Genomic DNA, 15,187 nt, shown 5'->3' on the forward strand with positions numbered 1-15,187 from the left:
CCTCCTTCTCAGCTCTCTTCTCAGCTCTCTCTCTCTCTCTCTCTCTCTCTCTCTCTCTCTCTCTCTCTCTCTCTCTCTCTCTCTCTCTCTCCTTCCTTTCATCCTCAATGGTTAACTATTTTGAGGTTTTATTTTGGCTAGGGGAGAGTTTATATAGTATGTTAATGTTTGAACAATATGTAGCCTATTGCAAATGTCCTCACCTAAATACAACCGTTATCTGTTTTGGTAAAAACATCTGAGGGATGGAATGGAGAATTATAACCACTCTCAAATTCATAGACACAAGGACTGACCACCCATGATATATATATTTTTTAAATTAACCAACGATCCCAACCAATTAATTAATTAACCTACTAAAAATGCCCCAATGATCCCCTCCCTCTCCCCATTCCCTCTCCCCCATCCTTCCCTCTCCCTCCTCCCTCTCCCCATCCCCTTCTCCCCCCATCCTTCCCTCTCCCTCCTCCCTCCTCCCTCTCCCCATCCCCTTCTCCCCCATCCTTCCCTCTCTTCCCTCTCCCCATTCCCTCTCCCCCATCCTTCCCTCTCCCTCCTCCCTCTCCCCATCCCCTTCTCCCCCCATCCTTCCCTCTCCCTCCTCCCTCCTCCCTCTCCCCATCCCCTTCTCCCCCATCCTTCCCTCTCCCTCCTCCCTCTCCCCATCCCCTTCTCCCCCATCCTTCCCTCTCCCTCCTCCCTCTCCCCATCCCCTTCTCCCCCCATCCTTCCCTCTCCCCATTCCCTCTCCCCCCATCCTTCCCTCTCCCTCCTCCCTCCTCCCTCTCCCCTTCTCCCCCATCCTTCCCTCTCCCCATTCCCTCTCCCCCATCCTTCCCTCTCCCTCCTCCCTCCTCCCTCTCCCCTTCTCCCCCATCCTTCCACTCCCTCCTCCCTCTCCCCATCCCCTGCTCCCCCCATCCTTCCCTCTCCCCATTCCCTCTCCCCCCATCCTTCCCTCTCCCTCCTCCCTCTCCCCATCCCCTTCTCCCCATCCTTCCCTCTCCCTCCTCCCTCTCCCCATCCCCTTCTCCCCCATCCTTCCCTCTCCCTCCTCCCTCCTCCCTCTCCCCATCCCCTTCTCCCCCCATCCTTCCCTCTCCCTCCTCCCTCCTCCCTCTCCCCATCCCCTTCTCCCTCCATCCTTCCCTCTCCCCCATCCCCTTCTCCCCCCATCCTTACCTCTCCCCATCCCCTTCTCCCCCCATCCTTCCCTCTCCCCATTCCCTCTCCCCATTCCCTCTCCCTCCATCCCTCCCTCTCCCTCCTTCCCTCTCCCCCATCCCCTTCTCCCTCCCTCTTTCGGGAGGTTTTCATTGGCCTGTCTTAAGGGTTTCCCACCTGTGTTCTCTTTCTTCCATTAATTGTAATGAATTATGCGCATATAAACAAAACGAATAGTCTGTGCTATCTGGGATCCTTGGGACGTCCCAACTCTGACGTCACCCATTTCAAGTTGACATTTAAAGGGTTAAGGTTGGGGGTAGATAAGGGTTATGGTTGGGGTTAGAGTAGGGGTTAAGGTTATGGTTAGGTAAGGGTTAAGGTTAGGGTTAGGTAAGGGTTAAGGTTAGGGTTAGGGTTAGAGTAGGGGTTAAGGTTAGGGTTAGGTAAGGGTTAAGGTTGAGGTTGAGGTTAGGTAAGGGTTAAGGTTATGGTTAGGGTTGGGTTAAGGTTATGGTTAGGTAAAGGTTAAGGTTGAGGTTGAGGTTAGGTAAGGGTTAAGGTTAGGGTTAAGGTTAGAGTAGGGGTTAAGGTTAGGGTTAGGTAAGGGTTAAGGTTGAGGTTAGGTAAGGGTTAAGGTTAGGGTTAGAGTAGGGGTTACGGTTATGGTTAGATAAGGGTTAAGGTTGAGGTTAGGTAAGGGTTAAGGTTAGGGTTAGAGTAGGGGTTAAGGTTATGGTTAGGTAAAGGTTGAGGTTAGGTAAGGGTTAAGGTTAGGGTTAGAGTAGGGGTTATGGTTATGGTTAGGTAAGGGTTAAGGTTGAGGTTAGGTAAGGGTTAAGGTTAGGGTTTAGGTAAGGGTTAGGGTTAGGTAAGGGTTAGAGTAGGGGTTATGGTTAGGTAAGGGTTATGGTTGGGGTTAGAGTAGGGGTTAAGGTTATGGTTAGGGTTGGGTTAAGGTTATGGTTAGGTAAGGGTTAAGGTTAGGGTTAAGGTTAGGTAAGGGTTAAGGTTGAGGTTAGGTAAGGGTTAAGGTTAGAGTAGGGGTTAAGGTTAGAGTAGGGGTTAAGGTTAGGGTTAGAGTAGGGGCAGGGTAGCCTAGTGGTTAGAGCTTTGGACTAGTAACCGGAAGGTTGCAAGTTCAAACCCCCGAGCTGACAAGGTACAAATCTGTCGTTCTGCCCCTGAACAGGCAGTTAACCCGCTGTTCCTAGGCCGTCATTGAAAATAAGAATTTGTTCTTAACTGACTTGCCTAGTTAAATAAAGGTTAAATAAAGATAAAAAAAAAAAAATAAGGTTAGAGTAGGGGCTAAGGGTTGGGTTAAGTAAGGGTTAGTGTTAGGGTTAGGGTTATGTTAAGGTTACGGTTAGAGTAGGGGTTAAGGTTAGGTAAGGGTTAGAGTTAGAGTAGGGGTTATGGTTAGGTAAGGGTTATGGTTGTGGTTAGAGTAGGGGTTAAGGTTAGGTAAGGGTTAGAGTTAGAGTAGGGGTTAGGTAAGGGTTATGGTTGTGGTTAGAGTAGGGGTTAAGGTAAGGGTTAGTGTTAGAGTAGGGGTTAGGGTTATGTTAGGGTTAAGGTTAAGGTTAGAGTAGGGGTTATGGTTAGGTAAGGGTTAAGGTTAGGTAAGGGTTAAGGTAAGGGTTAAGGTTAGGTAAGGGTTAAGGTAAGGGTTAAGGTTAGGTAAGGGTTAAGGTAAGGGTTAAGGTTAAGGTTAGAGTTAGGTAATCAGAGGGTTAAGGTTAGGGTTATGTAATCAGAGGGTTAAGGTTTAGGGTTAAGGTTTAGGGTTAGGGTTAGGTAATCAGAGGGTTAAGGTTAGGGTTAGGTAATCAGAGGGTTCAAATCAAATCAAATTTATTTATATAGCCCTTCGTACATCAGCTGATATCTCAAAGTGCTGTACAGAAACCCAGCCTAAAACCCCAAACAGCAAACAATGCAGGTGTAAAAGCACGGTGGCTAGGAAAAACTCCCTAGAAAGGCCAAAACCTAGGAAGAAACCTAGAGAGGAACCAGGCTATGTGGGGTGGCCAGTCCTCTTCTGGCTGTGCCGGGTAGAGATTATAACAGAACATGACCAAGATGTTCAAATGTTCATAAATGACCAGCATGGTCGAATAATAATAAGGCAGAACAGTTGAAACTGGAGCAGCAGCACAATCAGGTGGACTGGGGACAGCAAGGAGTCATCATGTCAGGTAGTCCTGGGGCACGGTCCTAGGGCTCAGGTCCTCCGAGAGAGAGAAAGAAAGAGAGAATTAGAGAGAGCATATGTGGGGTGGCCAGTCCTCTTCTGGCTGTGCCGGGTGGAGATTATAACAGAACGTGGCCAAGATGTTCAAATGTTCATAAATGACCAGCATGGTTGAATAATAGTAAGGCAGAACAGTTGAAACTGGAGCAGCAGCATGGCCAGGTGGACTGGGGACAGCAAGGAGTCATCATGTCAGGTAGTCCTGGGACATGGTCCTAGGGCCCAGGCCAGTTGAAACTGGAGCAGCAGCATGGCCAGGTGGACTGGGGACAGCAAGGAGTCATCATGTCAGGTAGTCCTGGGGCATGGTCCTAGGGCTCAGGTCCTCCTAGAGAGAGAAAGAAAGAGAGAAGGAGAGAATTAGAGAACGCACACTTAGATTCACACAGGACACCGAATAGGACAGGAGAAGTACTCCAGATATAACAAACTGACCCTAGCCCCCCGACACATAAACTACTGCAGCATAAATACTGGAGGCTGAGACAGGAGGGGTCAGGAGACACTGTGGCCCCATCCGAGGACACCCCCGGACAGGGCCAAACAGGAAGGATATAACCCCACCCACTTTGCCAAAGCACAGCCCCCACACCACTAGAGGGATATCTTCAACCACCATCTTACCATCCTGAGACAAGGCCGAGTATAGCCCACAATGATCTCCGCCACGGCACAACCCAAGGGGGGGGGCGCCAACCCAGACAGGCTGACCACAACAGTGAATCAACCCACCCAGGTGACGCACCCCCCCAGGGACGGCATGAGAGAGCCCCAGTAAGCCAGTGACTCAGCCCCGTAACAGGGTTAGAGGCAGAGAATCCCAGTGGAAAGAGGGGAACCGGCCAGGCAGAGACAGCAAGGGCGGTTCGTTGCTCCAGAGCCTTTCCGTTCACCTTCCCACTCCTGGGCCAGACTACACTCAATCATATGACCCACTGAAGAGATGAGTCTTCAGTAAAGACTTAAAGGTTGAGACCGAGTTTGCGTCTCTGACATGGGTAGGCAGACTGTTCCATAAAAATGGAGCTCTATAGGAGAAAGCCCTGCCTCCAGCTGTTTGCTTAGAAATTCTAGGGACAATTAGGAGGCCTGCGTCTTGTGACCGTAGCGTACGTGTAGGTATGTACGGCAGGACCAAATCAGAGAGATAGGTAGGAGCAAGCCCATGTAATGCTTTGTAGGTTAGCAGTAAAACCTTGAAATCAGCCCTTGCTTTGACAGGAAGCCAGTGTAGAGAGGCTAGCACTGGAGTAATATGATCAAATTTTTGGTTCTAGTCAGGATTCTAGCAGCCGTATTTAGCACTAACTGAAGTTTATTTAGTGCTTTATCCGGGTAGCCGGAAAATAGAGCATTGCAGTAGTCTAACCTAGAAGTGACAAAAGCATGGATTAATTTTTCTGCATCATTTTTGGACAGAAAGTTTCTGATTTTTGCAATGTTACGTAGATGGAAAAAGCTGTCCTCGAAATGGTCTTGATATGTTCTTCAAAAGAGAGATCAGGGTCCAGAGTAACGCCGAGGTCCTTCACAGTTTTATTTGAGACGACTGTACAACCATTAAGATTAATTGTCAGATTCAACAGAAGATCTCTTTGTTTCTTGGGACCTAGAACAAGCATCTCTGTTTTGTCCGAGTTTAATAGTAGAAAGTTTGCAGCCATCCACTTCCTTATGTCTGAAACACATGCTTCTAGCGAGGGCAATTTTGGGGCTTCACCATGTTTCATTGAAATGTACAGCTGTGTGTCATCCGCATAGCAGTGAAAGTTTACATTATGTTTTCGAATAACATCCCCAAGAGGTAAAATATATAGTGAAAACAATAGTGGTCCTAAAACAGAACCTTGAGGAACACCGAAATTTACAGTTCATTTGTCAGAGGACAAACCATTCACAGAGACAAACTGATATCTTTCCGACAGATAAGATCTAAACCAGGCCAGAACATGTCCGTGTAGACCAATTTGGGTTTCCAATCTCTCCAAAAGAATGTGGTGATCGATGGTATCAAAAGCAGCACTAAGGTCTAGGAGCACGAGGACAGATGCAGAGCCTCGGTCCGATGCCATTAAAATGTCATTTACCACCTTCACAAGTGCCGTCTCAGTGCTATGATGGGGTCTAAAACCAGACTGAAGCATTTCGTATACATTGTTTGTCTTCAGGAAGGCAGTGAGTTGCTGCGCAACAGCCTTCTCTAAAATTTTGAGAGGAATGGAAGATTCGATATAGGCCGATAGTTTTTTATATTTTCTGGGTCAAGGTTTGGCTTTTTCAAGAGAGGCTTTATTACTGCCACTTTTAGTGAGTTTGGTACACATCCAGTGGATAGAGAGCCGTTTATTATGTTCAACATAGGAGGGCCAAGCACAGGAAGCAGCTCTTTCAGTAGTTTAGTTGGAATAGGGTCCAGTATGCAGCTTGAAGGTTTAGAGGCCATGATTATTTTCATCATTGTGTCAAGAGATATAGTACTAAAAGACTTGAGCGTCTCTCTTGATCCTAGGTCCTGGCAGAGTTGTGCAGACTCAGGACAACTGAGGTTTGGAGGAATACGCAGGTTTAAAGAGGAGTCCGTAATTTGCTTTCTAATAATCATAATCTTTTCCTCAAAGAAGTTCATGAATTTATCACTGCTAAAGTGAAAGTCATCCTCTCTTGGGGAATGCTGCTTTTTAGTTAGCTTTGCGACAGTATCAAAAAGGAATTTCGGATTGTTCTTATTTTCCTCAATTAAGTTAGAAAAATAGGATGATCGAACAGCAGTAAGGGCTCTTCGGTACTGCACGGTACCGTCCTTCCAAGCTAGTCGGAAGACTTCCAGTTTGGTGTGGCGCCATTTCCGTTCCAATTTTCTGGAAGCTTGCTTCAGAGCTCGGGTATTTTCTGTGTACCAGGGAGCTAGTTTCTTATGAGACATTTTTTTAGTTTTTAGGGGTGCAACTGCATCTAGGGTATTGCGCAAGGTTAAATTGAGATCCTCAGTTAGGTGGTTAACGGATTTTTGTCCTCTGGCGTCCTTGGGTAGGCAGAGGGAGTCTGGAAGGGCATCAAGGAATCTTTGTGTTGTCTGTGAATTTATAGCACGACTTTTGATGTTCCTTGGTTTGGTGTCTGAGCCGATTATTTGTTGCAATTGCAAACATAATAAAATGGTGGTCCGATAGTCCAAGATTATGAGGAAAAACATTAAGATCCACAACATTTATTCCATGGGACAAAACTAGGTCCAGCGTATGACTATGACAGTGAGTGGGTCCAGAGACATGTTGGACAAAACCCACTGAGTCGATGATGGCTCCGAAAGCCTTTTGGAGTGGGTCTGTGGACTTTTCCATGTGAATATTAAAGTCACCAAAGATTAGAATATTATCTGCAATGACTACAAGGTCCGAATTCAGGGAACTCAGTGAGAAACGCTGTATATGGCCCAGGAGGCCTGTAAACAGTAGCTATAAAAAGTGATTGAGTAGGCTGCATAGATTTCATGACTAGAAGCTCAAAAGACGAAAACATCATTTTTTTTTTTGTAAATTGAAATTTGCTATCGTAAATGTTAGCAACACCTCCGCCTTTGCGGGATGCACGGGGGATATGGTCACTAGTGTAGCCAGGAGGTGAGGCCTCATTTAAAACAGTAAATTCATCAGGCTTAAGTCTAATACTGCGGGTAATGGAGTCGCCAATGACTAGAGTTTTCAATTTGTCAGAGCTAATGGTGGGAAGCTTCGGCGTCTCAGACCCCGTAACGGGAGGAGTAGAGACCAGAGAAGAATCGGCCTCTGACACCGACCCGCTGCTTAATGGGGAAAACCGGTTGAAAGTTTCTGTCGGCTGAATGAGCGACACCGGTTGAGCGTTCCTACAGCATTTCCTTCCAGAAACCGTGAGAAAATTGTCCGGCTGCGGGGACTGTGCCAGGGGATTTATACTACTATCTGTACTTACTGGTGGCACAGACGCTGTTTCATCCTTTCCTACACTGAAATTACCCTTGCCTAACGATTGCGTCTGAAGCTGGGCTTGCAGTACAGCTATCCTCGCCGTAAGGCGAGCACAGCGGCTGCAATTAGAAGGCATCATGTTAATGTTACTACTTAGCTTCGGCTGTTGGAGGTCCTGACGAATTGTGTCCAGATAAAGCGTCCGGAGTGAAAAAGTTGAGGAAAAAATAAATAAATATATGAACGGTAATTAAAAAGTGAAAACCGTAAAGTTGTCAGGTAGCAAAATAGGTTGGCAACAAAACGCACAGCAACTCGAAAACAAGCCTGCAAGTTGTGACCGGAAATGACCTTAAGGTTAGGGTTAGGTAATCAGAGGGTTAAGGTTAGGGTTAGGGTTAGGTAATCAGAATGGCTCATATCAAAACTATCCCAAGGATACCGGATAGCACTAATCCTAAACTAAACCCTCTCTTTCTCTTAGCTGGGAGGCTCCTTCCTCCTGGGTGTAGGGGTGTGGGTGCTGGTGGATCCTACAGGCTTCAGGGAGATCATTACAGCCAACCCTCTGCTCTTCACTGGGGTCTACATCATCCTGGCCATGGGGGCAATGCTCTTCCTCCTGGGATTCCTGGGCTGCTGCGGAGCCATCCGGGAGAACAAGTGTCTGCTCCTCTTTGTAAGGCAACTGTCACAGGTGGTGGCTGTTTGCGTGTGTCGGCGGGGATATATATATGAGTGTGTGTGTGTGTGTGTGTGTGTGTGTGTGTGTGTGTGTGTGTGTGTGTGTGTGTGTGTGTGTGTGTGTGTGTGTGTGTGTGTGTGTGTGTGTGTGTGTGTGTGTGTGTTGATGTTTGTCTGTTCGTTCTATACAGTATATATAGTGTATCTTTGGTCATGCATTTTATTTTTTGACGTGTCATGGTGGCCTGAGACAGAAAGAAGCCATTGTAGAACAGAGAGAACATCCTGTCATCCTGAGGCCTCCCATGTAGCAGGGCCTCATGCATAGTTAATGTTGAGTGGGCTCTGTCAGATTATGATTTTTAGTGACACTCACTCTCTGTTACTCTCTCTCTCTCCCTTTATCTGTCTCCTTCTCTCTTCTTTCACTCGACCCCCCCCCCTCTCTCTCTCCCCCATTATCTCTCTCCTCTCTCCTTTCACTCTACCCCCCCTCTCTCTCTCTCTCCTTCTCTCTCCTTTCACTCTACCCCCTCTCTCTCTCTCCTTCTCTCTCCTTTCACTCTACCCCCCCTCTCTCTCTCTCTCTCTCTCCTTCTCTCTCCTTTCACTCTACCCCCTCTCTCTCTCTCCTTCTCTCTCCTTTAACTCTACCCCCCTCTCTCTCTCCTTCTCTCTCTTTTCACTCTACCCCCCCTCTCTCTCTCTCTCCTTCTCTCTCCTTTCACTCTACTCACCCCCCCTCTCTCTCTCCTTCTCTCTCCTTTCACTCTACCCCCTCTCTCTCTCTCCTTCTCTCTCCTTTAACTCTACCCCCCTCTCTCTCTCCTTCTCTCTCTTTTCACTCTACCCCCCCTCTCTCTCTCTCTCCTTCTCTCTCCTTTCACTCTACCCCCCCCCTCTCTCTCTCTCCTTCTCTCTCCTTTCACTCCACCCCCCTTTCTCTCTCTCTCCTCTCTCCTTTCACTCTACCCCCCTCTCTCTCTCCTTCTCTCTCCTTTCACTCTACCCCCCCTCTCTCTCTCCTTCTCTCTCCTTTCACTCTACCACCCCCTCTCTCTCTCTCTCTCTCTCCTTCTCTCTCCTTTCACTCTACCCCCCCTCTCTCTCCCCCATTATCTCTCTCCTCTCTCCTTTCACTCTACCCCCTCTCTCTCTCTCTCTCCTTCTCTCTCCTTTCACTCTACCCCCTCTCTCTCTCTCCTTCTCTCTCCTTTCACTCTACCCCCCCCTCTCTCTCTCTCTCTCTCTCCTTCTCTCTCCTTTCACTCTACCCCCCCTCCTCTCTCTCTCTCTCCTTCTCTCTCCTTTCACTCTACCCCCTCTCTCTCTCTCTCCTTCTCTCTCCTTTCACTCTACCCCCTCTCTCTCTCTCTCTCTCTCTCTCCTTCTCTCTCCTTTCACTCTACCCCCTCTCTCTCTCTCATTCTCTCTCCTTTCACTCTACCCCCCCTCTCTCTCCTTCTCTCTCCTTTCACTCCACCCCCCTCTTTCTCTCTCTCCTTCTCTCTCCTTTCACTCCACCCCTTTTCTCTCTCTCTCTCTCTCTCTCCTTTTCTCTCCTTTCACTCTACCCCCTCTCTCTCCTTCTCTCTCCTTTCACTCTACCCCCTCTCTCTCCTTCTCTCTCCTTTCACTCTACCCCCCTTCCTCTCTCTCTCTCTCTCTCTCTCTCTCTCCTTCTCTCTTCTTTTCTTTCACTCTACCCCCTCTCTCTCCTTCTCTCTCCTTTCACTCTAACCCCCTCTCTCTCTCTACTTTCACTCTACCCCCTTTTCTCTCTCTCTCTCTCTCTCTCTCTCTCTCTCCTCTCTCTCCTTCTCTCTCCTTTCACTCTACCCCCTCTCTCCTTCTCTCTAACCCCTTTCTCTCTCTCTCTCTCTCTCTCTCCTTTCACTCTACCCCTTTCTCTCTCTCTCTCTCTCTCTCTCTCTCTCTCTCTCTCTCTCTCTCTCTCTCTCCCTCTCCTTCTCTCTCCTTTCACTCTACCCCCTCTCTCTCTCTCTCCTTTCACTCTACCCCCCTTTCTCTCTCTCTCTCTCTCTCTCCCTCTCCTTCTCTCTCTCCTTTCACTCTACCCCCCTCTCTCTCCTTCTCTCTCCTTTCACTCTACCCCCCCCTTCCTCTCTCTCTCTCTCTCTCTCTCTCTCTCTCCTTCTCTCTTCTTTTCTTTCACTCTACCCCCTCTCTCTCCTTCTCTCTCCTTTCACTCTAACCCCCTCTCTCTCTACTTTCACTCTACCCCCTCTTCTCTCTCTCTCTCTCTCTCTCTCTCTCTCTCTCTCTCTCTCTCTCTCCCTCTCCTTCTCCCTCCTTTCACTCTACCCCCCTCTCTCCTTTCACTCTAACCCCTTTCTCTCTCTCTCTCTCTCTCTCTCTCTCCTTTCACTCTACCCCCTTTCTCTCTCTCTCTCTCTCTCTCTCTCTCTCTCTCTCTCCCTCTCCTTCTCTCTCCTTTCACTCTACCCCCCTCTCTCTCTCTCCTTTCACTCTACCCCCTTTCCCTCTCTCTCTCTCTCTCTCTCTCTCTCTCTCTCTCTCTCTCTCTCTCCTTCTCTCTCCTTTCACTCTACCCCCCTCTCTCTCTCCCATTTGTCCCTGCAGTTCTTCATGCTCATCCTGGTTATATTTCTGGCAGAGTTGGCTGCAGCCATCTTGGCCTTCATATTCCGGGAGCATGTGAGTACCTAGAACCACTGACCAACCACTGTTCCTGTTATCATGACAACCACTGTTCCTGTTAGCATGACAACCACTGTTCCTGTTATCATGACAACCACTGTTCCTGTTACCCAATACAACCACTGTTCCTGTTAACCAATACAACCACTATTCCTGTTAACCAATACAACCACTGTTCCTGTTAACCAATACAACCACTGTTCCTGTTTTCACTACAAACACTGTTCCTGTTAACCAATACAACCACTATTCCTGTTAACCAATACAACCATTGTTCCTGTTATCATGACAACCACTGTTCCTGTTTTCACTACAAACACTGTTCCTGTTACCCAATACAAACACTGTTCCTGTTCTCATGACAACCACTGTTTCTGTTAACCAATACAACCACTGTTCCTGTTAACCAATACAACCACTATTCCTGTTTTCAATACAAACACTATTCCTGTTTTCACTACAACCACTATTCCTGTTAACCAATACAACCACTATTCCTGTTATCATGACAACCACTGTTCCTGTTAACCAATACAACCACTATTCCTGTTATCATGACAACCACTGTTCCTGTTAACCAATACAACCACTGTTCCTGTTAACCAATACAACCACTATTCCTGTTTTCACTACAACCACTGTTCCTGTTAACCAATACAACCACTATTCCTGTTATCATGACAACCACTGTTCCTGTTAACCAATACAACCACTATTCCTGTTTTCACTACAACCACTATTCCTGTTTTCACTACAACCACTATTCCTGTTTTCACTACAACCACTGTTCCTGTTAACCAATACAACCACTATTCCTGTTTTCACTACAACCACTGTTCCTGTTATCATGATGATACAGTACTCTAGTCCCTCTGACCATAACAGAACTAATATGAACGTCGTCCATGTTCCTGTCTAGCTGACCAGAGAGTTCTTCACTAAGGAGCTGAAGAGACACTACCAGGGATACAACAACACTGATGTCTTCACCGGAACCTGGAACGCCGTCATGAACAGCGTAAGGCCAATACGCGGTAAGGTTGAGGTCAATTCCATTCCAATCAGGTCACTTCCAGAATGTGACTGACTTCAAATGGACTTGGAACCCAACCCTGATACTTGGTAGATATATACAAAACTTCCTGCGACGGACAATTTCAACCAAAGCCACTTAACGCGGCTCTGTATTTTTTCCCCTTCCGTATCTGTATGTGATTCCTGTGGGAATTGAACCATCAACCTCTGTGCCCCCCCCCCAGTTTGACTGCTGTGGAGTGAACAGCCCAGAGGACTTTGAGGAGAGCCTGTTCCGGTTGATCAACCCCAACGAGATGGTCCCCGCAGCCTGCTGCAGGAGGGGCGGCCAACCAGGAGACTCGGTATACGTCAACCAGGACGAGTGTCTAATGGGGAAAATGCTCTTCCGAAACAACAAGGTGTGTAGTGGTCTGTGTGTGTGTGTGTGTGTGTGTGTGTGTGTGTGTGTGTGTGTGTGTGTGTGTGTGTGTGTGTGTGTGTGTGTGTGTGTGTGTGTGTGTGTGTAGTGTGTAGTGTGTGTGTGTGTAGTGGTTGTGTGTGTGTGTGTGTGTGTGTGTGTGTGTGTGTGTGTGTGTGTGTGTGTGTGTGTGTGTGTGTAGTGTGTGTGTGTGTAGTGGTTGTGTGTGTCCAGTGGTGTCTGATGGTGCTATTGAGTCCAGTGGTGTCTGATGGTCCTATTGAGTCCAGTGATGTCTGATGGTCCTATTGAGTCCAGTGGTGTCTGATGGTCCTATTGAGTCCAGTGGTGTCTGATGGTCCTATTGAGTCCAGTGGTGTCTGATGGTCCTATTGAGTCCAGTGGTGTCTGATGGTGCTACCGAGCCCAGTGGTGTCTGATGGTCCTACCGAGCCCAGTGGTGTCTGATGGTCCTATTGAGTCCAGTGGTGTCTGATGGTCCTATTGAGTCCAGTGGTGTCTGATGGTGCTACCGAGCCCAGTGGTGTCTGATGGTCCTACCGAACCCAGTGGTGTCTGATGGTCCTACCGAGTCCAGTGGTGTCTGATGGTCCTATTGAGTTCAGTGGTGTCTGATGGTCCTATTGAGTCCAGTGGTGTCTGATGGTCCTATTGAGTCCAGTGGTGTCTGATGGTCCTACCGAGTCCAGTGGTGTCTGATGGTCCTACCGAGTCCAGTGGTGTCTGATGGTCCTATTGAGTCCAGTGGTGTCTGATGGTGCTATTGAGTCCAGTGGTGTCTGATGGTCCTATTGAGTCCAGTGGTGTCTGATGGTGCTATTGAGTCCAGTGGTGTCTGATGGTGCTACCGAGCCCAGTGGTGTCTGATGGTCCTATTGAGTCCAGTGGTGTCTGATGGTCCTATTGAGTCCAGTGGTGTCTGATGGTCCTATTGAGTCCAGTGGTGTCTGATGGTGCTATTGAGTCCAGTGGTGTCTGATGGTGCTATTGAGTCCAGTGGTGTCTGATGGTCCTACTGAGTTCAGTGGTGTCTGATGGTCCTATTGAGTCCAGTGGTGTCTGATGGTCCTATTGAGTCCAGTGGTGTCTGATGGTCCTACCGAGTCCAGTGGTGTCTGATGGTCCTATTGAGTTCAGTGGTGTCTGATGGTCCTATTGAGTCCAGTGGTGTCTGATGGTCCTATTGAGTCCAGTGGTGTCTGATGGTCCTATTGAGTCCAGTGGTGTCTGATGGTGCTATTGAGTCCAGTGGTGTCTGATGGTGCTACCGAGCCCAGTGGTGTCTGATGGTGCTACCGAGCCCAGTGGTGTCTGATGGTGCTATCTCTCTCTGTGTGTCGGCAGGGTTGTTACTCTGCTGTGGTTGACTACTTTGAGCTCTATATATACGTGGCCGGAGCTCTGGCCATCGTGGTGCTCACCATTGAGGTAGGATTCAGTATTTTGTTTCTGTTAATAAACATTTTGTGAGTAGCCCCCAAAATCAACCAGCTTTTTTGTTGACCCTTATCGGTTTATGTGATTAAGTAACGTTAGAGGTTTTGTAGATTACCCCCCCCCCCACACACACACACACACACATAGCACATAATACACAGGAACACTGACATACTGGGGAATGTCACTTCCTAAACTTTTCACAGTACTTTAGCACCCCCTGGTGGAGAGTATTGGTGTTGCAAGACTGTTACACAACATACAGTATGTTACATAGGATTACATACCAAGGAGGCTCCGCTGGGGTATAATAACTATAGATATGCCAATCTATTCCACGGATTAGGTCAAGACAGAACTAAATCATATAATCTCTTGTTCTGTGGCCTGACTGCTGTTCTGTCTCTCCTGTGTCTTGTCTACAGCTGTTCGCCATGGTGTTTGCCATGTGCCTGTTCAGAGGGATCCAGTAGGATCCTGACTGCTGCCTGACTGCTGTAGCCGCGCGGATGGGAGCTAGAAAAGGGAAATCAGGAGGGGGCGAAAAAAGAGAAAAATTAACACTTACAAATGTGTTGTTCTTTTTGTATCTGCAAAACAATTTGGTTAGAAAACAAACAAACAAACAACAACCACAACAACTACAACAACCACAACCACAACTACAACAACAACTACAACAACAACTACCACAACAACAACAACTACAACAACAACTACAACAACAACCACAACAACAACAACAACTACAACCACAACAACCACAACAACAACAACCACAACAACAACAACTACAACAACAACTACAACAACAACCACAACAACAACAACAACTACAACCACAACAACCACAACAACAACAACCACAACAACTACAACAACAACTACCACAACAACAACCACAACAACAACTACCACAACAACAACAACTACAACAACTACAACCACAACAACTACAACAACAACCACAACAACCACAACAACAACAACAACAACCACAACAACAACATCAACATCTCGTACTTCTCAGCTGGACTTTTGAGGTACAGGGTGAGGATTAAAAGAACAGGATAGAGAGAGCAAAGAGACAAGAACAACAAGAAAACAACAACATGTAAAGTGATTTGTGTGTAAACAGTGAAACAGGTGTTTGGTGGACCAGGTCTAAAGGAAGGCTTGGTGAAGGAGAGGACCCGGTTGAAACCTGCCTGGCAGCGAAAGTAGCCTGAGTCCCGGATCTGTTTGTGCTGTCTCGCTAGCTAACTGGGACTCAGGCTAAAGCAGAAGGAATTACACTGATTTTTGGATGAAGAATATTTATACCTACTGAGTAAAAAGTTGGCTTGACTGTAATATAGAAATATGTGTTGTACACTTTGGCTGTTTCTGTTCCACTTCCTCCGCTCTACCCCTCCGCTCTTCCATCTATTTCTACCACACTCCCTCCTCTCTACCCCTCCGCTCTTCCATCTATTTCTACCGCACTCCCTCCTCTCTACCCCGCCGCTCTTCCATCTATTTCTACCGCACTCCCTCCTCTCTACCCCTAAACATCTT

General features: G+C 47.5%; 1 protein-coding gene across 3 annotated transcripts in view; it reads left to right on the plus strand.

Annotated features, from left to right (window-relative positions):
- The window catches only part of LOC135573323 (tetraspanin-18B-like), a 171,982-nt gene that overhangs the window by 156,514 nt on the left and 281 nt on the right, over window positions 1-15,187 (plus strand). For all 3 annotated transcript variants that reach the window (XM_065022277.1, XM_065022278.1, XM_065022279.1), the window contains exons 4-9: window positions 7,856-8,050; window positions 10,660-10,734; window positions 11,657-11,755; window positions 11,997-12,173; window positions 13,538-13,621; window positions 14,056-15,187. The exon at window positions 14,056-15,187 is cut by the window's right edge and continues 281 nt beyond it. In XM_065022277.1, the coding sequence (XP_064878349.1) occupies window positions 7,856-8,050; window positions 10,660-10,734; window positions 11,657-11,755; window positions 11,997-12,173; window positions 13,538-13,621; window positions 14,056-14,103 (678 nt within the window). In that variant the 3' untranslated portion in view covers window positions 14,104-15,187. The remainder of the gene's footprint in view (window positions 1-7,855; window positions 8,051-10,659; window positions 10,735-11,656; window positions 11,756-11,996; window positions 12,174-13,537; window positions 13,622-14,055) is intronic.

The sequence above is a fragment of the Oncorhynchus nerka genome, linkage group LG9a, assembly GCF_034236695.1.
Source record: "Oncorhynchus nerka isolate Pitt River linkage group LG9a, Oner_Uvic_2.0, whole genome shotgun sequence".
NCBI classification, from domain to species: Eukaryota; Metazoa; Chordata; class Actinopteri; order Salmoniformes; family Salmonidae; genus Oncorhynchus; species Oncorhynchus nerka.